Source organism: Sipha flava, unplaced genomic scaffold, assembly GCF_003268045.1.
Source record: "Sipha flava isolate LNK unplaced genomic scaffold, YSA_version1 70_pilon_pilon, whole genome shotgun sequence".
NCBI classification, from domain to species: domain Eukaryota; kingdom Metazoa; phylum Arthropoda; class Insecta; order Hemiptera; family Aphididae; genus Sipha; species Sipha flava.
This window is the reverse complement of record NW_020273610.1, coordinates 495759-522003: the sequence shown is the minus strand read 5'-3', so window position 1 is coordinate 522003 and position 26245 is coordinate 495759. Positions and strand designations below refer to the sequence as shown.

General features: G+C 25.2%; 2 protein-coding genes across 4 annotated transcripts; one reads left to right on the top strand and one right to left on the bottom strand.

Moving 5' to 3' along the window:
* Positions 1-1003: 1003 nt before the first annotated feature.
* On the top strand, positions 1004-22730 carry LOC112692088 (prominin-like protein). 2 transcript variants are annotated; one of them, XM_025566634.1, is made up of 19 exons: positions 1004-1947; positions 15074-15344; positions 15760-15880; positions 15947-16013; positions 16202-16366; positions 16470-16594; positions 16687-16710; positions 17022-17314; positions 17391-17543; positions 17617-17859; positions 17935-18172; positions 18242-18331; positions 18402-18629; positions 19066-19224; positions 21193-21314; positions 21384-21434; positions 21702-21959; positions 22261-22371; positions 22433-22730. In XM_025566634.1, exons 1-19 carry the CDS (start codon positions 1641-1643, stop codon positions 22458-22460), a joined length of 3054 nt encoding a protein of 1017 aa, XP_025422419.1. In that variant the 5' UTR covers positions 1004-1640; the 3' UTR covers positions 22461-22730. The 2 variants fall into 2 exon arrangements, with proteins under 2 accessions (XP_025422419.1, XP_025422420.1); XM_025566635.1 differs by lacking the exon at positions 16687-16710 and having other exon boundaries at positions 1005-1947; positions 22433-22729.
* LOC112692089 (glycerol kinase 3-like) lies at positions 5158-7110 on the bottom strand. Of its 2 annotated transcripts, XM_025566638.1 has the most exons (2): positions 6603-6695; positions 5158-6531 (listed from the first exon to the last, which is right to left on the bottom strand). In XM_025566638.1, exons 1-2 carry the CDS (start codon positions 6644-6646, stop codon positions 5181-5183), a joined length of 1395 nt encoding a protein of 464 aa, XP_025422423.1. In that variant the 5' UTR covers positions 6647-6695; the 3' UTR covers positions 5158-5180. The 2 variants fall into 2 exon arrangements, with proteins under 2 accessions (XP_025422423.1, XP_025422421.1); XM_025566636.1 differs by having other exon boundaries at positions 5158-7110.
* Positions 22731-26245: the final 3515 nt, after the last annotated feature.

The window sequence follows — 26245 nt, the reverse complement described above, 5'->3', positions numbered from 1 at the left end:
GTTGTTTTTTGGTTTTTAACCTGATAGGGGCGTATTTCGACTTACTAATAGGGGGGGGAATCAAATTTTTTATTTTTAATTCAGGCTCAAAATGTACAAGTAAAATTTTTGGTAATATTTAAATCAGGCGAATCCTTAACATTTTTGGTTTTTTTTTTACTCTAATGCCGGGGATCCACTTAAAATCGACTTTTGTATAGTTTTTTTTTTTACACCTGTTTGTGTTTTGAAAGTTAGATTTGTGTTTTATTTGATATTTCACTGAGTTTTACCCGACAAAAAGCCCAATTCAGTATTCACAGCTACGTGTAATTTGATTTCATTATAAAAATGATCCACATTAAAAAAATTTGAAATGTTTATCTTACATGTAATCGATTCATTTAATATGGATTTAGAGGGGGATCGACTCCCCCCCTAAAATATGCCCTTGGAGCCACAATCGGTCCGGATAGGTCGTAAGTAAACAGCGGGTGCAAGCGGATCACGGTTATTGTTTCATTATTTACGGGTCGGGCTCGCCGACCGCAGACGAGTTTTTTAAATCTCCAAATGCAGCAAGACGTGAACGGACGATCACGGAGACGTATTTATAGTTATACGGCATAAGATCGAGGCATCAGCAAACGCGATCACGTAGAGACAAGTGCTCGCGCATCATCGATTGCATCCGGCTCGGGCAAGTCTCAAAATTACACGGTCGGCCCGCGCGATAGAAAAACGTGTTCGACGGGTGGCGGCAGGGGTCGACCGGGAAGTGCGATCGTTCTCCTCTCGTCGCCACGCTCCGGTGGATAATAGTAATAATAATAATAATAATCATATAACCTTGGCCCATTTCGCACGGCCAAGACCACGAGATGACCGGAGGGGGGGAGGAGAATTCGACGATCGACGGATCGACCCCACGGTCCGGTACCTGGTCCGTAGCCGTTTGGGAGAACGAGCGCACGGGCCACGCTGACCGCTACGCAGCGCTCCGGTCGTTCGTATCGACCGCGGTGCAATCCCACCGCCGCGACGAGGCCGGCAACCTGTTCCGCGGCGGACGTATCATAATTTCGCTTGTTCTTGTTTTCCCCGTCGCTCGGCTCGCGCACAGGGAACCGGTATCGCTCGCGCTACGTGCAACGGTGCAGTGCAACACTACGACATACTCGTAGACGACCGCGAGAACGGTTCCCGTCACCGTACAGGCCGCTTGTTCCGCGCGACACGCCGCCGCGATTTGGTTTTCATTGGTCGCGGGGAATCGCTGTCCGCACTGTGCATCAATATTTTTATCGGTCGCTTTCCTTGCACCTAAAACCGTGTGTTAAGTTTTTACAATAAAATATTTGTTCAACAATTATTACTAGTCTTATCCCCGGAGATAGCGTGTCCGCTAGAGTGCGTCAACGCGTGTGTGGAATATTCCTTTGTTTACCTGTTCGCTTGCCCCATAGAGTCGTATCCCCCGCGGCCTCACAGCTGATATCCCTTGTCCCCGTGTCAATATTTTGATTATTCGAAGAAAATAAAAACCCGAAATCTCCATATTCAGTTTATTACTTTTCCGCAGACAACTTTTCGTAGGTCCGACATGTATCCGTGAGATAAACGAAACCTATCGTGCGTGTCTGTGTTTTCACGCATTAACCATGTCCAGTAAGTTCGGTGATGGCCGGTGGCTGATCCTTGTGGCTCTGCTATTCCAGTTAGCAACAAAATCCGAAGGCAACTGGCTCAAGAACTTTGCCAAGCCGAAGCCACAACTCAGGCTCATGGAAGGCGTCACAGAGCATTTACATAATGTCATGCCATACGAACAAGTGCAATTTAGTAATCCAAATGTTTCAACAGCATACATTAGCTCTACCAAGTTCCAGGCCGCTGGAATGGGACATCTGTATTTCGTCACCAACAAGTTTATCCAATACATATTGAGTGATCAGGCTTTTCCTGAAGGTAAGATTTTTATAATTACATTAATTCGAATTCTATTAACTAATAATGTCAACTGATACACTATTTTTCTAATAAATACCTCAAAAAATAAATAAATAAAAATGCTTTAAATGAATGGAGTGAATTAAGCCATTTGAGCTGTGTAAAACCATGATTTTGTTTCTGATTGATATTCTTAAGATAATTATTGATTTTATTAAGAACGATTGCACTATATTAAATATAATACTTCACAATTTATACATACCTAGTGTTTGATACGTTTTTACCACTGATTTAATCATTTAGTTATTAATAAATATTAACAAACATTAAATATTGCATAGGTAGATTCTATTTTTATTTTTATTTATAATTCCAAACAGAAGTAATTGAGATAGATTTAATCTTCCATTAGTTTACATAACATTAATTTTATGGTTGAGAAGTTACTGTAGCTATCTGAACCAGACCTTGGCATTTATATTATTTTTATAACATTGAATAATGAAACTATTTTTTATTTTGTTATTATTACTTATTTTTATTCTGTTTATAATTTTATATATAGGTAAATCAATAGGTGGTTATAAAGATTTTGAGGTTCTTGAAAGATTAAATTCTGATGCTAATTTGCTAAAAATATGATTTTATTTTTAAATTTAAATAGCTTATAGATTTAAACACATGTTATAATAAATAATATGTATTGTTTATTTCTATATGCCTATATTATATTTTACAATATTTACATTTATCATTAGTGTTGCACCTCATGTTATAAATTTAAAATATACGAAAACATGAACATTGACCTTAAACCTCCAAATATACATTTAGGTACATGTATATTGTCTTTGGTAAATTATTAAAAATTTTACATTTATTTATTTATTATTATTTAGAAGGGAAAATTACCCAGTTTCTATATAATTTTATTTATAGTATACAATTTACATAAGAAAAAAAATGATATTACAGTTAAGGTAAAATTTTAAACATGGTTTGTATATTGTAAATTGGTTTCCTAATTTAAATGCATCTAGAATATAATGTTGAAATGTTTGAAGATTTGTAGCTGTAGGTCTACCTCATATAAAGCCTTGTTGTTCTTCAATAATAATCTTTTTAAATAGTGGACTCATTATTTTAGTTATAATACACTCAAAAATATTTGGGATAACTGAAACTATTGAAATCGACAATAATTTATTAATTAACAATATCGCCATCCTTGGATATGGACAACACTTAGCTGATTTTCCATTTGTCTGGAAAAATACTAGTTGATAGAAACTTATTAAATAATATAAATAGTGGTATAATTAAGAAAAATTATACATGAAAATATAATATGTAAGCAATACATATTTAATAAAATAAAATAAATAAACATCTGGTGTACACAATTTCTTGGGTAAAAGATTAAATATATATAGTACTGTTTAAAACAATTTATCTCAAAATTAAATAAAAGGTAAATGGGTATTTAATAAAATCAAGATATTATTAAACCTTATGGCAAAATAAAATGCATTTGTGCTTTATACTATACAGTTAAAATTAAATATATATAAAAAAAATGATCATTCTTAAATCACATTGAAATGTTTTCCTACAATGATAAATCAATAGAATACAAGTAATTTTTAAGAAAAATAATACATAATATACACAATACACAAATAATACATTCAAAAACATAAAAAATTAGCTCCAATCTCTAAAATATACATTAATATGTAAAATAATTTTTTTTTTTTTATGAACTCTATTAAAAATAAATTGTCTAAATTGTTCATAATTGTTGTACTACATAAAGCCTATATATAAAAACTTAAAAATCTGCTCTTTATCTATAAGTAATAACCTTAAAAAAATGTATTAATTAGGTAATAAAATAAAATAAGTCTTAGGTAAGTATTTGTGATACCCTTTTTTTGTTAAAAAAAAAATAGATATTAATCTAGGAATATTAGTCTTAATATTCTTTATTTTATTTTATTACAGTAAAAATGTCTTGTCTTATGTACCAAAATTGTTTTTACTGTAATTATTTACAATAAGATCTCGGTTAAGATAAATATGTACATAGATATTTTTAAAAGATTAAATTTGAGTAAAATATGAATAAGCAAATTTATTTGAGTATTAATAATTTAATTGTTTTTAATATATTTTGATAAATCAGAATTAAATTAGGTTAGGTAATTTAATAACTTTGACTATGTTTTCTTTTTAGTTGAAATATGGTATAAATCATACATTTTCCATTATAAAAACTCTATTTTATTTATACAAAATATTTATCTGTATTCCCTCGCTTATTTCTAATAAGCAAAATAAAATTTTGATTTACCTTATAATGTATCAATTATCTAGCAACACTATATAGTACATAGGACATTTGTATTTTTTTTTTTAAAAAAACATTCTAAACATACACCTTAAGCTATTCAACTTTGATTTTTATTTCTTTATTGAAGGAAAATAAATACTATGTGTATTTAACTATTTAACTATTAATATACTAAGATTAAATCAACAGACAAACTCATGTGTTCATTACATAAAAATATATCAACATTTATTTTACTCTCGAGCAAAGTCGGGTAGGTGGATATTATTTTGTTCTTATCCAAATGTCATGCCTTCGTATTTTTCTAGAAGTTGTTAAGTGAGCCAAGATAAATTAGTGGTACAATTTATATTCTTATATCAGTATCCAAACATTTTTTGTTTATTAAACTAATTATCTAATGGAGTTTAACTAAGAAAAAAATATTTTTACATTTATAAATATTTCAATTTTCTGTAAAATAATATATTTGTATTATAATATTAAAAAGTAAAATAATTGCCATAGTATTAAATTTGTCAATTGATACAGAGAGCAAATGTAATTAGTGTAGACTAGAACAACAAAAATTACTAGTGATTAAAATAGTAATGATCCTTTTTATGCAGTATGCAAGTTTATTATTATTAATTATTAATGTAAGATAGAGGATTACATAATAACATGACATTTTAAAATTGTTTTTAAAAATTATTTGGGTATAATATTATTATTTGATACATTTTTTTAAAAAATAATTGATTTAAGTACTTGATATAACAAATCATTATATAATTCATCAAAAAAAATAACACTTAAAAAACTTAAATTATTTCAATACTAAAATTTCTCTGAATAAAAAGTAAATAATAAACACTTATATTACATGAATGTACATATAAAATAAATATTTTAATTAATTTTTATCAGATAAAACCATCATAACCATCATTACCATTAGGTATGCTGTAGACAGTATTTTTGTTCTTAAAATACTATACTTATCTAATTTTTCACTTTTTTGATTCACTTGTAATTGAGATTTTGACAACCCACTACTTCGCCTTATAGCTTTTAACCATTTTAAGTATCGATTTTTCCGTTCCATTTCTGTTGTTGTAGGTTCTGATATTTTTAGTGGAGATTGATAATTTCCTAATTCAATATTTATGGCATGTGCTGCTGCCTTGGCTGAGCCATATATAGCCATGTCAGTCATTTGTGACCTTTCTACTTCTATTCCCAAAATATCTGCTTGATAATTTAATAAATTACTGTAAACAGAGTATGGACCGTCAACAGTTAATTGATACGGAGTTATACCTGTATCTCTTTCAAACGCAACACATACATCTTTAGTGTGAAAACATAATGATTCCAATGCAGCCCTGATTAAATGGTTTTTGTTGGTATAATGAGTTATACCACAGATTATACCTTTGGCATCTGGTTTCCAATGTGGTGCTGCTAATCCATTAAAAGCCGGAACAAAATATACATCGCTAGCATTTATATTTAACAATTTTATTTCTTCATCAGTAGCCATAATTTTCATATTATTTCTTAGCCATTCTATTGCTTTACCACCAATTGATGTCCAACCTTCTAAAGCATAAACAGCTGGTTCATTATCAATTTTATATGCTACTGTTGTTATTAAGCCATTCTTAGATTTTGTAAATTCTGTTCCTATTATACAAGACACTATACAACTATCACAATATCGGCTCATTATTTGACCGATTCTTGTATAGTTCAATCCATACAAAGCAGCATGATGATTAGCAAATATAGATCCAATTAATAAACCTTTTAAACATGTTTCTTCTATTATTCCATATTGTTCAGAAGAACTTTTAATTGTAGGTAGTATTGAAATTGGAATATTAAAAAACTGACAGGCCTTTAAAGACCATTCACATGATTTTATATCCATTAATAATGTACGAGAAGCATTTGTAATATCTGTTACATACAATTTACCTTTTGTAAGTTTCCAAACTAACCAAGTATCTAATGTTCCAAGTTTAATAGTTTTCATAGTTAAAAGTTGTGTTATATTACTTGTATTGTCAATGATCCATTTTAGTTTAGCTCCACTGAATAATGATGTTACTCTTAAACCAGTTATGTCTTCAATTTCTTTAACGATGTTTAGATTTTTTGATTCGTTTTCTTGAATAATAGTGTCTGTACGTGTATCAGTGTAATGAATTGCATTGTAAAGTGGTTTATGTGTTTCTGAATTCCATGCTAATACAGTTTCCCTTTCATTTATAATTCCAATTATTTTAATATTATCTTTTGATAAATTTATAGATTTTAATTTTTCTATTACCTCATCAATTGTAGTACATAAAGCATCCCAAATATTTTCAGCATTTACTTCAACCCATCCTGGATTTGGTTTAATAAGATCAATTGGTCTAGATGATTCCAATAAATTATGTCCATTTGTATTGCTGAGTACAGAAAATTTTACTATGTGAGATTCAACATTTATTACACCAATTAATTGTTCATTGTTCATGTTGATCACTCGAGGTGACAGTTTTCGCTTAACTTCTAACTTGGAGTATTTTACTACACTAGTACACTATATAATTTAGCATTATTATATATAAACGTTCATGAATTATGAAATAAAGCAACTGATAGTGTTATACAAAGAATTACTGACGTATGTAAATCGATTGTGCAATAAATATAGGTACAGTTCTAATTATATCGGTTCAAAATGATTTACTTTGTAATTATCAGAACTAAGGTCAACGGTGTCAACATTTTCCAAAACGAAGGATGGTACTTCTTACAAGTAGTAGTAGTAGTAGTAGTAGTAATAGTAATAGTAATAGTAGATACGACAAATCTCCTTTTATTTCCTGAATCCAAAATAATCGACCTTGAAAAGCGTCCGTTTCATGGAAGATATCATTTTTGACTTTGCGTATCATATGTAAACTTACTTATCACTATTATGTTATCAATTACATTGTTGAAATATAGAAATTATATTATTCATTCAGAAATTTAAATTTTAAAATTTAACTAGGTAATTTGTATTGATAACTGTACAAATGTTAGATGTAATGTAATTGCATATAAATCATCAATGTTTAATAAACGCAAGGAAATACAATATTTTTTCAAATCCTAAATGATATACCTACGTACCACACTTGTTTAGTGGTGCTACTGCTTAAGGTTTTTTTACTTTTATCGTATTTCTGATTTCAGCCTTCGGTATTATGTATGTAGTATCATACATTATTATAATTACTTCATTGTTTACAATTCTGTGTTAGCAGGTTCTGATATTATAGTATATTTATATCACTATTATCAATATTTATCATAATTTATAATATTACAATCTCAATATCTATTTTGGATGTATATAAAATCTAAGTAGATTTTTTCGGTGATTTTTTTTAAATTTTTTCGGTAAATTTTTCTACTTTTATTGATTTTTTTGTATATATTATGTATAAGATACAATTACAATAAATAACATGATAAACAAAGTAGTTTATAATCTACTGAATATTATAATTACTTAATTTTATTAACGTTTAGAAATATGATTACTATTTTAATTGAGAATACCTATTACATTATCAATTGCGAAAGAAAGTTCTTACAAATTATTGAACACATCATGGATAGTTAATAAAAAATTAAAAAATAAATATTATTATAGATGTTAATTAAAGTGTAATCAAATTTTTAGGTTTTTCTTATTATATTATTATATTAGTCTCATTAATTCGAAAATATATTGCTTAAACAATACACGTTATTCACTACTCACGAATGTATGAAATTTGGAACTATGTAATGATCCTGAACACTAAACTGTTATCATTATTATCAAGTGTAGATAATATTTTTCGTACCCGTTAGGAACAGTAACGGTGTTGTGAACAAAAGGTTAGGTATTTTATACTGATTTTTAAATATTTTATTTAGTCTGTGCTATAATTTGGTATATATAAAAATATAAAAAAATTATTATCATTCGTCTAGATTGGAAACCAGATCGTAATTTTGATGTCTATTAATTGTTGTTACAAATTATGTGTTTTTAACAAATTAATCCAAAATATTTACAAGATTGCTGAAATAGTGTTGTCAATATATTTGACATTTCTTATTGATACGAACAATTTAACTTGTTTTTTTGAATTACTAATCATAATTTATATATTTTGTATCTATAAATGATCCTATCATAATCGATATTTGTAATTAATATTTGTAATGCAATTATTTTATGTTTTAAATCCGTGATAATACAAACGTCGGAATATAATTTATTATCTTTGTATAAGTATGTAGGTCAGTACCATAACAAGCTTTTGCGAAGCTCAAGGAAAAACGGTATAATTTCCTTATTCCTAAATATATTTAATTATTCTTAGTTGACAAATTGTGGGCCCCCGAATTTATTTTCGTTGCGAAACCCTGGGCAATTGCCTATTAAATTATGGAACCAACGAATTGTTTCCTTACTAAAAAAATTCTGATTTTCTTGTTTCTTATACAATTATTTTTTATTTGTAATATTACATATCTCATATTTTTTTTTAAATTTAGTTAAATTTATTTAGTGTAAATTTGTTTTCAGAAAACCTATCGATAAGTGCAATAAAAATAAGTATATAATATAGGTATTATGAATTGATTTTACATTCATTCTTTGAGCACTTAAATAATTACTTAATAAGTTTTATTAATATTGTCTTAAAATGTTTGTGTAGGTACTTATTTACAATTATTGGTTTTGATTTTAATCATAATGATTATTTATAACATTATAACAAACACATTTTTGTTCTTTAAAATTATAGTTAATAATTTTCATAATTTTTGTTAATTTGTAAAATCTGTACTAAGCTTAGTGCTACACGCATATTTGATGACAAGCAGATTAGCGTTAATGACTTAAGAGAAGCTAAGGCAATAATACTATTATAAAATTTATATTATGTTTACTTATTGATTAATAATGGTGATTCGGCATTGCAGCTGTACCGCTGTGTCAAGTAGTCTAGAAATTATTTTATTACCTATTTCTCAATTAAATATTCCTAGAATTTTAAATTTTTAATCAAAAACGTAAATTCTGCTAGTGAAATTTTCAAGATTTTTCTATTATTTCGTTTTTTCACATGCCGTTAACAGCGATTATAAACAATGCGAAGAATGACTAATGGTTATACTTTTGTTCCAATCTGTTAATGATGTAGAAATAAAACAGCAAGATTGCATTGTCACAGATTTAGGTAAAATTAGAATATTTTTTACGTCAAATATCTTATATTTTTAAATATTTTTTAAAATCTCAACCAAAACTTTCTAGAACTAGCTTATATAGGTATACTATATTTATTATTTATTTACACTTGTAATATCCATATCACCGGCATCATTTCAGTATTTTCTAGATTAGGGCAGTCAGCATGCTCTTATTAAATTGCTGACTCGGCTGCTCATTTTACCAAAGTGTGATTAACGTGGGGAAAGAGGGACGTCAAATCAGTCCAAAAATATAATGATTTATACTTTGTACTTAAGTACTCGTATAGTACACATCTCATTATTCTTATTTACAACAATGTATGTTAATGGCTTTATAAAAAACATATTCGTATTTTGATGTTATGCCGACTTTGGAACTGCTAAACTTTAGACTGTGAAAAATACATTAGTTGCTCCTCTTCCCTCTCCCAAATGATGCCACTGCTTTCGATTATTATTTCGTTCTTAGTTATTTAAAAATAAAAATATACATAAATTCTAATTTCTTATTAAATATCTATAATTTTTCTCATAATTTATCATCTGTTAAGATTAATTATTCTTGATAATTCAGTTTATTATGCGTTCTGACGTTATTTATGAATTTTATTTACTCTATGTGTTCTATGTATTTTATTTAATTTCTTTTAATAATTTCTTTTTGAATTATTATTTCATTACTCTTATTTTATGCTGTAATTATCAAGTATTATGCTGTATACTTAGTATTGGTTATATGTTGAGGAAATAGGATATAGTTTAACATAACCAATTTATAACGGTATACACATGACGTTTTATTTTGTCTCGTTTATTGGTTGAGGTAATTTATAAAATAAATGCACGTACGGTACCTGTTAGCTACCGTCTATTCGCATGATTTCTTCCGTGTATATTGAACAAAAAATAATCTAACATGCTATTTTCTATTTTTTTTCCTTTATTGGTATTATTGAAACCAATTACTTTTATAGTATAATAACGTTATAAATATTTAATAATATTGATTTGGATGTTTGGTATTTGTATGAAAATCTTGCACATTTATACAACAAAAAAATTATGTTCAGTTGATCTTATTTCGGCCTTAATTATGCAATGGAATTTTGTGAAAATATATATGACTTTTGATCAGTAAAACAAAATACTTTTAAAACTGAAGTAATGTTATTTTTAAGTACATACAATGTACTATATAGAACTGAAGCGACTATTACTATAATATATAGCGATAGTTGTTACGGGTCGTTGGAGTTATCAAATGACTCATCGGGTATAACGAACTCCTATTTTTTGTATACCATCGGACAATCGTAATGTGGTATTATTATAACTAATATTTATATTTGCATTTTAGACATACGTTATTATCTAAAATAATTACAATTGTTTTAAATATTTCATATCAATAAATTGTGTAATATTATTTTCTATTAATACCTAGTAATCATTATGAATTATTATAAAAATATAGTCCATTAAAGTACCAAATATGATATATGTATATAAATTTATGTCATAGTTTAATTTTTTATAACAATAAATAAACCTCATTTGTTTAACCACCCGTCCAATCCCAAGCCAAGTGTTTATATATTCTTAAAAAAGGGATTCTGAATTCCCTTCCTCAAACATGTAATAAGAAAAATATTATGTAATTTTTTTTTTTTTTACACTGCTGTGAAAGGGGGATATTCATGTGAAAAAATATAGAACGTACCTATATAAATTGTTGAGATTTTTGTTTTTATACTTACTTTCCTTAACCTAATTAAACCTATTAAATTTATTATGATTAAATAAAGTTATCCGTGTAAAATGTTGATGAGATTTTTATAAATAATTATTAATTATAATATAGAATTATACTTATATGAGATTAATATTATATTATTAAACAGTTAATATCAATTATTCTACTCACATTATACATATTTTTAATGCAAATTGAATTTTAAAACGAATTATTCCTATAATAATTATTATAATTAATATGATATAGTAATAATAATTTGTATGTACATTTTACATATCGTAAATTGAAATAAAAGGTAATTGTAAAATGAAATCTATCTGGAATTCGGCTGACTCAGATTAAGGTCAAAACTCAAAACAGCTATTCGTGTTTCAATAAAATGAAATTCTATGACTCATTTCGAGGAGTGGACTGGGTATTAAGGGGCCAGAGGGGTTAATCAACTGGATCTAATTATTATATTTCAACTAATAAATATTTTTAGTTAATAGTGCTCAATTCATATTTTTTATATTTTTGTGTACAATAATGTTTTATACAAATTAATAAATAAAAACAGAAACATGAATTGTAATTGTACAAAATTGTAATTTTGTATACGAGTATATATAATTTGTATTAATATGACACTACCGAAAGGCGATTACTCTTTTATCTCCCTGGCCTGTCCACCTCTGCTCATGTCCATGTAAATTTCAACGACTAAAGTTCAGAAACTAAATTTTAAACCATATGTAACAAACATATTTTATTGACATCTTTTGTTATTCTTATTTTTGTTAGTGTATAACTTTGGTTTATTACATTTTTTCAAATTAGATAAATATTATACATTGATTATTCATATAGGTATATTATAATTTACGTGTGATACTTACGTATGTACATATTGAATTTACAAGTTATTTAAATATTTGTATACAGCAGATTATTTACCAACTATAGTAAATCATCAAACTTTCGACGAATAGTTAATTATTTGATTAGAATTAATTTCGCGAAGTATAAATCAAGCTGATAAATGTAAGTAGAGGCCATAAATTGATATTTTTTATTTTATTATATGGCTGTTTGTAATTTAATTGATATAATAATCAGTCGGAAATGTATGTGGTATAAATCGGGTGTGGCCAATTTGCGGCTCTCGAACCACATGTGGCTCTTGTTATTGTTAGATGCGGGTTATTTATAAAATTAAATTTTACTTATATTTTTATATCATAATTTGGATTTAAATTTTATAGGTTTAAATTTATAAAATATTAAATTATTTAAAATTTATCTATAAACATTTTAGCTATTGGAATTATTGTATTTATCCGTATGGCTCTCGAACCAACTCATGTTGGACACTCATGGTATATAAATTATAAAAATACCGTACTACCTAGATATTGTATTATATATTATAATATCCATTGTGTTTTCAACTCATGGCGTGTAATATGAAACTAAACTATAATATGATAATGATATTAAGTAACGGATTATTGTAAATACCATGGGAATTGTATGAAAATGTTAGCTTCTTTAATACAGTTTTAATGAAATTTGTATATTACATTTAATTCGTAACTTTTCTTTGAGATATCTTTTTTTTTTTTTTAATAATAAACTAAAAGTTAATGTCATAATCAATATTGCTATGATATTCATTTTAATGAATTTATTAACACAATACTCACTTAAAAAAAAAATAAAAGGTGGATTAACATAGAAGTTAAACTATGTATTTCGTTTTAATTTAATTTATAAAAACATTATTTTCTTGATGAACTTTTTGTCAAAATAATATTTGTTTTTAAATAAAATAAAAATAAAGTTAGATTCTTTTTATTATTTTTATAATTTTCATTATTTTTCTTTTTTTGTATTTAAATATTTATTAGAATTATAAAAATTAGATATTTTAAATTGAAAAATGTCTGTTTTATTTTGTTTTTGAAATAACTTTCTAGACCTTTATTTTTCTTTTCCAATTAATTATTTTGAATATCAATTCACTTTCATACCATTCACATGATAAGTTATAAATACATACTAAATAAAAAATGAATGTAAATAGTGAATGATTCAATTGATTAAATTGGAATTTATAGTTCAATTGGGAGAACTATATTATTTTTAAGAATAATTTCATAACTTCAATTTAGTTGTGTTTTAATCCTTCATACATATTATTTCATTTGACTATTAAATATTTACATGCTATTTATTGATAGAATAATTACTTATCAAGTGTATGCATATTATGTAACATGTAATACATTATGTACATTATTTTTTTAAACTATACCTATATTCTGTAGATACAGAAATTTTAAAATTTTTAATATAATTTAAAGAATTTCTTGTATTTCATTTTTATACCTTTTTAATGGCTGAATTTTAATTTTTTTTGGTGTTTTTACAATAAAGCAGAATAATTTTTTAATCCAATACCTAATACTAAAATAACTATTGAATTCACAATTTATTATTTAGAGCTTAATTGAGAAATAATGTTAGAGGTGGTACCCCATTAAGTTATTTATTATACCAGTAAACTGTAAACTAAATATTACATACGTATTATTTCTTCATATAAAATAGTTAAAGTTGTGAGATAGTGAATGTTGAGTTCAAACACCTTTCTGGGTAAGATAATTTTCTCACTCGTGGTAGCGGTAGTGTTAATTTTTTTTTTTTCTCGTGACGTTTAAACGTGCGTTGCCAATTTAGCCATGACTACTTTGCATGACAAAATAACGTAGTTTTCTAATGGATAATTCAGTTAATTGCCATGTTTTTTGTTGTTGTAAATGGATATGCACTACACAGGTTAGGTTTGATTGTTTATTTACAACTATAGTCTGTAAACAATGGGAAAACTTTTAACAATTTAGAATTAATAAAATTAGTATTCCCTAAATAAATTGGTTTTATTATATATGTATTATTTACTTTCTGGAATATGTCTATACCTATAACATGTTCAGTATTAATTGTTGTATTGTGACATATGAAAGTCATAAATCTCATCATAAATCTAAACATTTTAATTTATAAAATAGCTCATTTGAATAATAATATAATTAATGTTGTAGTATTTTAATTTCTTATAAATTTATATATGTATGACTTATAAAATAATTTATATAATTTTTATATTTTGTAGAATATTAAGTTATTATAATCTGATGCTTATAATTTATAACTTATTAAATACAAAAATAATATTAGTTAAATTTTATTAATTATAATTACTACAGCTATGTGTTTACTGTTTAAATTGCTCAACATTAGAAATGCCATTGAATGTATGTAGTGCGAACTAAAAAAATAGCAAATCATGCAAGTATTTATGTATTGTAAGTATATATATTGATAAATTATGCATTAGAGCATACATCCTTTTTTTTACATTTATGTTGTGTGACAAAACAGGATAAAAAAAGTTAATAAGGTTTAAGTGTTTGTAAGGTTAATATAAATTTAATTTATGTTGGTGGTTATTTTAATGTTACTGTATTTATTATTTTAGTTTTAATTTTAAGATATATAAAATTCACTCTAGATAAATTAGGTTATATATAGGGAGTATATATTTTTATGTTTAGTAACAGATATTTATCATGTAGAATATTTATTTTCAAAAACTGTTATTTAGATATATTTAAATTTTTGAACTAATGTGTAAATAATAACATTAATGAACATAATAACAGTTATTATAAAATATTTTAATAATAAATATTTATTTTTATTTTCAGGGTTTGTGGATGTTGAAGGTGGTAATACAATCCAAGTAGATTATTTATCTCAACAATGGCCAACGTTAGTAAGCCATTATTGGGCAAGTGCTTCTGTATTAGTTGCTGGATTAGTATTTGCTGTTTTAATGCCTCTCATTGGTTTGACGTTATGCTGTTGTCGCTGTACTGGAGGTTGTGGTTCTCGATCTCAACCATTTGATGCTAAATATGACTCATGCAAAAGACAATTTTATGGGATTATACTAGCTGGACTTACAATATTAATATCGTAAGTTTTTTTTTAAAATTATTTAAGATGTATATAGTGTATTAAGTATGATTATTATTTTTTTATTGAAAATAAAATAATATTTTATGATCTATAACATATTTCTTGAGAATACATTTATACTTCTTAGTTTTATTGTGAGAATTTTGATCTATAATAATTTTTTCTATTTAAAATTAAAGTTTGTAAAATAGTAATAACTTTTTAATTAATTCTTTAAATTTTTAATAATTTTAATTTATATTTTCACTTTAGATTCAACCTTTTTTCAAAATAGTTTTAACATTTTAACAATCAATTTTTCACTAACAGTTTTTTCTAATACTTTACCAATTTTATACTTTATAATATATGATAAATGTATCTCTTAATAAATATATAATTTGTATTTTATTGTTAATGTGCTTTATTTTAGATTTGGTGTTGTTTGTACTTTTGTGAGTAATGAATATTTAGAAGACGGTGTCAAAGAATTACCATCAAATGTTAAGAAATCTTTAAATGACACAAGGTTATTCATAAACAATACAAAGAAAGTGAGAAATATATTATTATTATTTGTTATTTAATAAAAATATTTTTAATATTATTTATATTTTAAGGAGGTGGATAATCTATTAGTTGTGAATTTTGATGAGTTGGAAGAAACATTGACAAATATATTAGAAGGTACGCACAATTTTTAATCAAATATTAATCATTATAATTATTATATTATATTAAATTATTTTTGGTTTTTATAAAATTAAATATATGTTCCTAGTTTTTGTTATCTAAATATTAAAAATACATTGTATTGTAGATATATAATTTTGTAGTATAACTATACTGAATATTTTTTTAAAAATGTTTTTCAGCTAGTGGTGAAATAGTAAAAAAAAAACTTGGAGATGTTTCTAAAGCATCAGTTTTAACTAATTTGACTGCTGTTGTCAACGGACTAGATCTTATTAAAGAAGATCTTTCTAATGTGGATTCTTTAACTCGACAATTACAGCAAACTGCACTACAATTAGATATTGGTAATATATTATTAATCCTTCACCATCTTAACTATTTTCATTGTAATTATCACTTATTTGTAAATAACAGTAGTTTATCATAATTATTATGTAATTGTTTTAGCTTTAAAAGAATCCCGAATAACTATAATGAATAAATTAGATTCATGTAGATATGAACGTACGTGCCGTGAAATTTTAAAACGGTTTAACATCCAAGAACTTTCTTTAGAAGCAAACTTTAGTCAAGTAAGCAAAAATAATTTATTTACAAATTATTTTTATTATTTTTGATGATTATATTTTAAAATGTATTCACTTTTTTTGCTTACCATGGATAGATATTAGACAATGATATTCCAAAGGTAGGCTATGGTATAATTTTGGCCTTTTTAAATGTACTAGATGTTCTATATTTTAAATTTACTATCTATAAATTCTTGTGTTATATTTTTAGAATAATTAAGCTATTTTATTTAAAAATTTCAAAGGTTCATTTTTACATTTACCTAATATAAATATTTTTTGGTCATTTTTTATTATTTATTAAAAATAAATATTATTATCAGTTATTTTACTTATACTATTGACTTAATTTTTGAATTTACCTTAATGTTTCAAAGAGTTTTCTTAATTAAAATTGTTTAATTTGCAAATTCTGTTTTTGGTTTTTTAGTTGCCAGATGTAGCTGCTACCTTGAAAAATATATCTGATTTTATTACTGGTGACATTAAAGAAGAAGTAATGAAGGGACAACAACAATTTGAAAAGGTGAAAACAATAATACAGAATGCTGTTAATGATAATATACCTGAAATAAAACAAAATATAAGACAAGTTGGAAATGCAATCAAAGCAAATTGTGAAAAAGTTGATAAAGTTCTAAATCAAGTAGATACCACTATTGCTAATTCATATTCTCCTATGCAACAAGGAGAAGGTTTATTGAAAGAATTTTCTCCATATAGGTAATTAATTTATAAGAATTTATTCTGACAAATTGTATGAATAATCAATTAACATATATATTTTCTCTTTATTTAGATATTATGTTTGTTTGGGTGTTGCGATTACATTATTTTTGATTTTGATTTGTTTAACTCTTGGACTATTTTGTGGCTTTTGTGGTAGCCGACCAGAAGGTGGATACCATGATGATTGTTGCAATAAAGGAACAGGAGCTTCATATTTAATGATGTACTTTAAATATTATATTTATTGTATTTTGAGATCAAAATTAATTTAAAATTATATTTATATTATATTTTAGGGCTGTATGGTTAATGTTTTTGTCATCAGCATTTTTGATGATTATTGCTTTATTTTATTTTGTCACTGGTGTTACCACGGATCGTATCATATGTGAACCATTGCAAAATCCTACACCTTCAAGGGTTTTAAATATAGTCAATCGCTTATATGATGTATCTACAATTCATGATTCAGAAAACCAACAACCTCGTACAAGACTACCTCCAAGCAATACCGATTTTAATATTAGTTCTATAATTCGGTAAATTATACTAAATAATTTTGAAATATACACTTTAGAAAAAAATATAATATTAAATAATCTCTTAATTTATAGAGACTGTCATCGTAACATGAGCTTATTCCAAGTTTTAAAAATGGAACGACTTATTGATCTCAACAAAATTCTAGAATATCCGAAATCTTTTAGTATAGATGAACATATTGATAAATTAGTATCAAAAATAAAATTGGAAGGAGAAATAGTAATTTTAACATCTGAAGCTAAGAAACAACTTATGAGATTATCTAAATCCCCTTTATCTAGTATAAATTTTCCTGCTTACACTCATGTTGTAAGTTATAATTTGAAAAGGGTTTTTATCTTTTAATTTTATAATTTTTTTTTTTTTTTTTTAATTTAGCTTGGTGAAAAAATAACATCAATTGATTTGATTCAGCTTGCTGATGCACTAAATCAAACAGCATCACAATTGCCACCATCTAAAGCTGATGTATGTACATTTTTTGAATGAAACTTAAATTAAGACATGTTTTAGTATTAATTATTATATTGTGTTATAGATTAAATTTTCTTTAACAAACCAAGCATTATATTTAAAAGTACATCAGAATCAACATGTAGCTGGCATGCTGGATATTAGTCAACGATTAGAATCTACTGCTATTCAACTTCAAGAACATTTGCGATTTAATCATTCTTCACTACGTCATGCAGTTGAACATCTCTTAGTAGAAGTTGAACAAGCTCAACATTTTTTATATACTGAAGGACCAACAATAGTTACTAAAGTAATATTAATTTAATCTATACTCCAATCTCAGTAAATTTCTTACAGAAATATTTTTGTTATAATTGATGAATTTTATGTATGTTTTCATTTATAAAATTAATTTACTGCAAATAAAAATAATTTAAAAAAATTTAGGCAAAATAAATGAATAATAAATTAATTAATTAATTAGTATTAAGTAACAAACTTGGTTGCTTAAAAGAGAAAATATGAATTTTACAATACAAAAATACTTTTATCATTAATTTTTTGTATCTATATTGTAAAACAAATTCTATTATAGCCTTAAATTTACTTAAGCATCAATAATATATTTAAATTGTGGATTTATATCCAAAATATAATAAATTTGAGGATTTCTCTTATATACTCCTTTATATTCTTGTAAGTTTTATTTGTTATTAATAGTACATTTTTAAATTTTTATTTTACAGTTAGCAAAAGAATTTGGACAAGAATTTAATAAACATATTGATCAATATTTAGAAAGAATTGTGAATCAAGTAAGAGAAGATATTGGAAAATGTTGGCCTATGTCCCAGGCATACAATGCCACTATTGTTGCTGGATGCAAAAAAATACTAAATCCTTATGTAAGTATGAATATTTCTTTTATTATTTTATGAAATTGTAAAGAGATATTATTTCCTAAATTTTTCAAGTACAACTACTTTATTTTATAAACTTATCAATTTTAATTATATTTTTTTTTAATGTATAGAAAAATATAATTACAGTGTTGGTTTTATTGTCCCACAAATAATAAGAAATTTCTTTCTTTACATACATTCGCCTCATAAATTTTTTCTTTTAACTTAAAATAATATTTATAATCATGATGTGTATAAAAAAAATTAGAAAAATTTAAATTTGTTGATGTTCAAATGTTTATTTAAAAAAATACTATATTTAGTGTTTAGCCTCATGAGTTGTTTGGAAAAAAATATGTATTTTTATTGAAATAGAAAATAGTATGACAAAATAATCTTAGTAAAACTGTCTGCATAAAATTGTATTTCTTTAAATTTAAGTACCGAAATAAAAGAATTTACTGAATACTTAATGTTCTAATTTGTTTTATATATGAATAAATTAAGTAAATTTTATAAACATATTATAGTATACAACATTTATATATGTAACCAAGCTATATAATATATAATATATTATATTATATAAAACATATAGTAATGGTTATATATATTATACAATATGTTTCACTCAAATGGGAACACAAAATATTTCCTTCCTGTGACCTTGGATTGAAATAGGGTTTTTCTTCAAGGAGCTAGGGATTATAAAAATACACATTTTATGATCATTTTCAAATTGTTCCATTTATTGTGAGCATGTGTAATAAAACTTCCATTTTTTTTTTTTTTTTTATGGCAACACCTATTTTTAACATCAGATTTCAATAGAACTATTTTTTTTAAGCAACTTTGATAAATAATCTTTCTTCTTATCTCAAGAATTTACTGAATTATAGAAACCTGAAGTTTAAACAAAATATTTTTTTGCTAAATTTTTCAATTTTCCGTATTTTATTATTTTCATTTTATTATTAATTGAAAGTAGGGTATATGAAAAGAGATGATTTTAAAGGTTAATTAAATAAAATTCAAACATTTATTTTAAGTTTAAATTGAATTTAAATTATTTTCAATAAATTTACTATAAATTTACAAATCACCTAAAAAATTATTCAAAGTTTTTGCTATTGTTGAGTAAATATAATTGTAAATGGCACATGACTTTGTCATGAGAAATTGTCTATTTGTTCCATGGTCAGTGTTGTCCATACTTCGGAGATTTTTTGTTTTAAATGCTGTAGGTTAATTGATGAGTTCACATAAATAACAGTTTTTAAATGATCTCAAAAAAAAAAAATAAAATAAAGTGGTGTCAAATACCTATAGATAGTGGTTCCGTACTAGATATGTCACATGACTCATCAAAAATTACAGAAAAAAAATAATATCTTTTTTAACGTCATTAATGTTTTCTCTAACTATATCATTACATATGTGATGAAATTGACTAGATAACAAGAAAATATTACTAAATATATTATATACATTAAATTGTGAAGATAATAATATACTTGTAAACATAATATTTTATCATTAAATTAGTCTTATGTAAGCATGTTATTAAGTTAAATTTAACATATTATCATTATTTCATATAATAGATTTTAAAAGAGGGGAGGACAAATTCTCCGTTTTGCACTCTCCTCCGGATGTCCATGTTTCTATTATTCAACCCGTAGTTATACAGAACAATAATTTATTATTTATCTAACCATTAATTTAAATTATTTTTAAAAAAATTGAAAAATGTATTAAAATATGCATTTAAAATATTAAATCATAAAATATGCAAAAGTATACAAAGTAAAAATAGTATTATTTGTTATTATAGAATATAAATTAAATTTGTATCCAGATCCACATTAAACTGGATCAATATAAAAATATATGCAATTTCATAAACATCTGAGCCCTAATTCTAATATATCTTAATATTATGTGTTCACAAAATTATTTTTATTATTTTAGAACGGTTTTTGGATGAGTGTCGGTGTTTGTTCAATACTTTTCATGCCAATTATAATTCTTTGTGTAAAATTAGCTTCTCTTTATCAGAAATCTGATCCATATCCAGGGCCATTAGTTGAAGCGTATGTAACAATGTTTATTGCATAAACTAATTAATTAAATTATAATCTATAATTATTTTCATGTTATAGAGAATACCTGTATGATGCTTATGCAGACCGTGAGAATATTCCATTAGCAAGGTAAATTTAACATTTTTAGTTATTTTAGTTATTTTATATATATTGCTATCATCTAGTACACACAACTTTTAAGTAACTTTTATTGATCTACAGTAGTGATACTATTTACAGCTCTGTTATAAATATTTTATCATAGTTTTTCTTATTATACTTAATACTGTATGCTGTTATCAATGTATCTAATTTATGTATGTTCCATGTACTGTGTTACCCTGTAAATTGTCGTTTGGTGTAAATATAAATTTAAAAAATTTAAAAAAATTTTAGTGCAAATCACAAGAAAAAAAATGTACGAAACAAGCCTCGTAAAAAAGTTACTACTACTCCATGTGGGAATCGATCATCAAATATACCTACAGGTTATGAAAATATGTCTAACCCAGAAATAACTGGAAATTCATCAGCAAACGAGAGTCGTCATCCTGGACATGGTGGATCTGTAGATTATAGTGCACATCTTGGACGAGCTAATATTGTAGTACCTTCAACAAGCCCTTCAGGAGGATTACCTGAAGCCCCTCCAAAGTAAGCTTTAAAGCCATTAATATTAAATTTTATTTTAGGTAATTTATTAAATATTATATTTATATATAAATTAAATAAATATATATTATGTCAATAAAACTTATTTTTAAAATATTTATAAATACAGAACTAATGAAAAAAATTGATACTTTCACTTATGTAATGTTGTCTTAGTATTTTAATTATAAAATTACTTTTAATATAATAGGATTTTAAAAATTAAAATTTATATTTTAAATAATAATTTTTAAAAAAAAAAAAAACCATAATTTTATTGATTATTTATATTTAATATTTTAAGGCCAACTTGGGATTTCCCAAATGGTGGACCACCTCATTATCAAAATCCAATCTCATCTGAATATGAACGCCCACCGCCATATTATTATCCTGGTCCTTCTGGACCACCAGGGTGAGTATCATTATTGAAAATTATTACATATAATATTTATAAAAATTGATGTTTTTTTCAGAGCTCCGCCTGAATCTCAATCATCGTAAATGATCTAAAACTTCTTTATTCATTATAATTATAACCTTATAAATGGAGAACTGACTAAAATTCAAAAGTTGTGACCCCTATTTTTGTTTAATGTAGATCTAAAAATACATAGTTGACTTATAAGTGTATTTTTAATTCATCTGCATGATTGCTCTCTTTTTCTTGTAAGTTTTCTTATTAGAAATAAATACACATATAAATAAAAATAAAAATAAATAATTCATGTCGCTAATGCGCTCAAAAAAATCTCTATTTTCTATTGTATCATTCCTTTATAATATTGCCTTATGTATTCATTTGTGATCAATTATTATTATTATTATTATTATTATTATTATCATTAGTATATATTTTTTTGTATAATTTTATAATTCCAATTAAGTAGTCCACTTTTTCCAATTGTTATTTAAAGACTAGATGATAATGATAATGATAATTGAATGCATCATATATATATAATTCTCCTCATATTCTTTGTAAATAATATAAATTAAACAAAATTAGATATTTTTTTTTATTTTTTTTTATTTTTTGTAAATATAAAGTAATGTTTTATTCATTAACCAATAAAATGAAGAAAAAATAGAATTAATGCAATTTGTAAAAATTATTGGTCAAAGAATAATATTTAGCATAAATCTAAGTATTAGTTTTATCCAAAAACTGTTCATTATTCATTATATATATATTTTTTTTTCTGTGGCAATTTAATGTTAGACTAGTCATTTTGTGACAGACAAATAATAGATTATGATGTAGACTGTTTAATTGTACACAAACTGGTGCAAATATTATTATTTATTTTGCTATTTTAAACTAAACAGTAATTGTGCTAAAAGCAATTATATTTAAAAATAATATTATTTCATCTGTATATTATTTTTTTGGTAAGTTATAAATATTACATTATATTCATTATTTTAGACTAAAAGTAAACTACCCAGAATCTTTTTGATTCATATATGTATTATAAAAATTAACAAGCACAGTTATATTTAAATGAATATGTTAGTCATTCTTCTCTTCTATAAAGAGTTATTTTACCTTAATAATACATTGTGTGAATTTTTTTTTTATTCCTTTGAAAAGCCTGATTTTATAAATTATTTGGTAGTAGTATTTGCTAAAAATATACGTAATATTTTATGTATTTTATTATTTTATTGTATGTATTGTTCCCTCTATTAATGTGTATCTACTTATCCATTGACTCTGATGAGCATTAATTATCATGTAATTAACTAATAAACGTGAATCTTTATGTCTGAATTAAATTACATGTTTTTATTTCAAATTCTGTTATTCTGATATCAATTGAGTACATATTAGTCATTAGATATTAAAATTTACTATTATTGTGTTGTATGAATATTTAAAGTGCAAATTGATAATTTTTTTTTTTTAGATATTAACTATGTTTAGTTTTATCGAGTAATAATTTGTTCTTCAATTAAAAAACACGTATACGTAACAATTTTTATTTAACAATAGTATAAATTATATTCGACAAAAGTTGATGAAATTTTTAAGTGTGTAATTGATTGGTGATAAAATACAAAACCGACAATGTTTAGATAAAAGTGTTGTAACCCCATTCATAAATAAATGAAAATTAAAATGACTTATATACAAAGTGCGAAATCTAAGGGGGAAGTAGGTATGATTGCCACATGCGTTCTTGATATAAGGTTTATGAAAAATAAAAAAACGCCAAGAACATAACCCATACTTTCACCCACGTATTTTCGTGGTAAGTCGGTGGGTACTGCCATATTGAGCTTTATAATAATATATTCAATATTGTAACATGCAAGACCGCATCATCGGAGTGTAATAATAATAAATTAACCCATGCAAATATGTATGAAGCAAATACAAAATACAAATATTCGTACAAATACAGACATATTTTGTAAATACGAGTATTAAATTTTATGTTTTGTTGGGATATATATATATAACCACTAGTTGGAGTTAGGGATACCTTATATACATTTTTGCTTCTAGCCAAAAGTTAGTTTAACACTCCGTTGATTCATACTAATGTTATATGAAAATGAACCTACTCCGGAAAAGTTTGACATTGATTTCAAAACAATATTAACAATATTATTGTTAAAAATATGATACAGACAAATAGACAATAAATTTCACTTTTAGTTAATTTTTAGTATAGGTGTGCTAATTAATAATATTGTGTATGTACTCGTATTTATAAAGACATGTTATCCATTTTATATTATGATGTACAAAATATATGTTTAATTTATAATGTTGGACTAGTGGTTAATAGTTTTAATGAGTTATATTAGTAAATATTTAAATTGTCGACTGTTAGGTATACGAAAAAAGTTAAATTTCATATTAATTCTTAAATTCCCTTTTCAGAAAACATCGGACTTAAATGTTCATAATTATTAAGTCATTTGTCTAGTACTAGGAAAATATATAAATCTATACTTATTATTATATTACCTGAAAGTGAAATGAAATAGGTTAGGTTAGGTTTTGAATTTACAAATATTTTCCTTCGATTCCTAAGTTATTATAAAATATTATTATTTATTATTATTATATATTATTATATACCAATCCATATTATTTCATCGGATAAAAGGCAAGGATAAAATCCGCAATAGATGAATCGCAGGTAAATTAATTCTTAAATATGACCACTCCCAGTTTTTCACTATTTTCAGATTTTTGAAGACTTTAAAATTCCTGGAAATATATTTTAAAATCTCACCATTCTAATCACAGTCATTAAAATTCTTTCTGCTTTTTCAACAATAACTCACAATTCCTAATTTCGTTCCAAAATCAATAATCCGCCCTTCCCTGTTCTAATTTTGAATCCCTTAATGAGATCCTTCTTTTCAATTCTCATTCTTCTGTCATCTCACTCATCATTAATTACATTCTCAACGCAGATTTCCGTATTTATATTACTGTAATTATATAGTGTATAATGCAAATAACACACCAATTGTATATTGTAACATAAATAATTTTTAGTAACTGTATTTTTACACAAAACATAATTGTCACTCTGTAATATTTTTTGAATTATAGCAATATAAAAAAATAAAATTAAACAAAATATAAAATGATAGATTAAGGCTTGATTCACACCATAGGTAACGCAACGGTCCGATCACGGTGCAGTCTCAGTTCGGTCAAATAGTTAACTTATTTGAAATTGAAATGTTCACATTGTGAGCGTTATCGGTAATGTGAACATTTCAATTTAAAATCAATTAAATAATATTTGATCGAACCCAGACTGTAGCGTGATCGGACCGTTGCATTACCTATACTATAGGTCCTATAGTGTGAATCAGGCCTAATAAGAATTTTAGAGTTAGACGAGTATGGTTTTCCGATGAATTGAACCGATCTATTTAAAATGTAGTTATCGTGATAATAAAATATCAAAATCATTAACTACCTATTCAATGTTGATTCTATTGTTAATAATTAAAACCATCAATTTTCCCGATGTTTTCTACCGAAAATCTTTGAATCTCAGTTATTTATAGTTATAATATTTATTTTTCAATGAAATAGTGAAATAAATTCTTAATAGTACTTGATTCAAGTTGAGTAAAATCGACTACTCGTATTTACGTGTTTAACATTTTTTTGTCAAGTCAAATACTCAAACACGACTCAAAAAATGTTACATATCCAGTTACTTAAGGAGTACTTGCCTAACCGTTAAAAAATATATAATAAAAAATAATAATCATTAATGGCACTCTCTTTTCCACCAAATAGGTGAAAC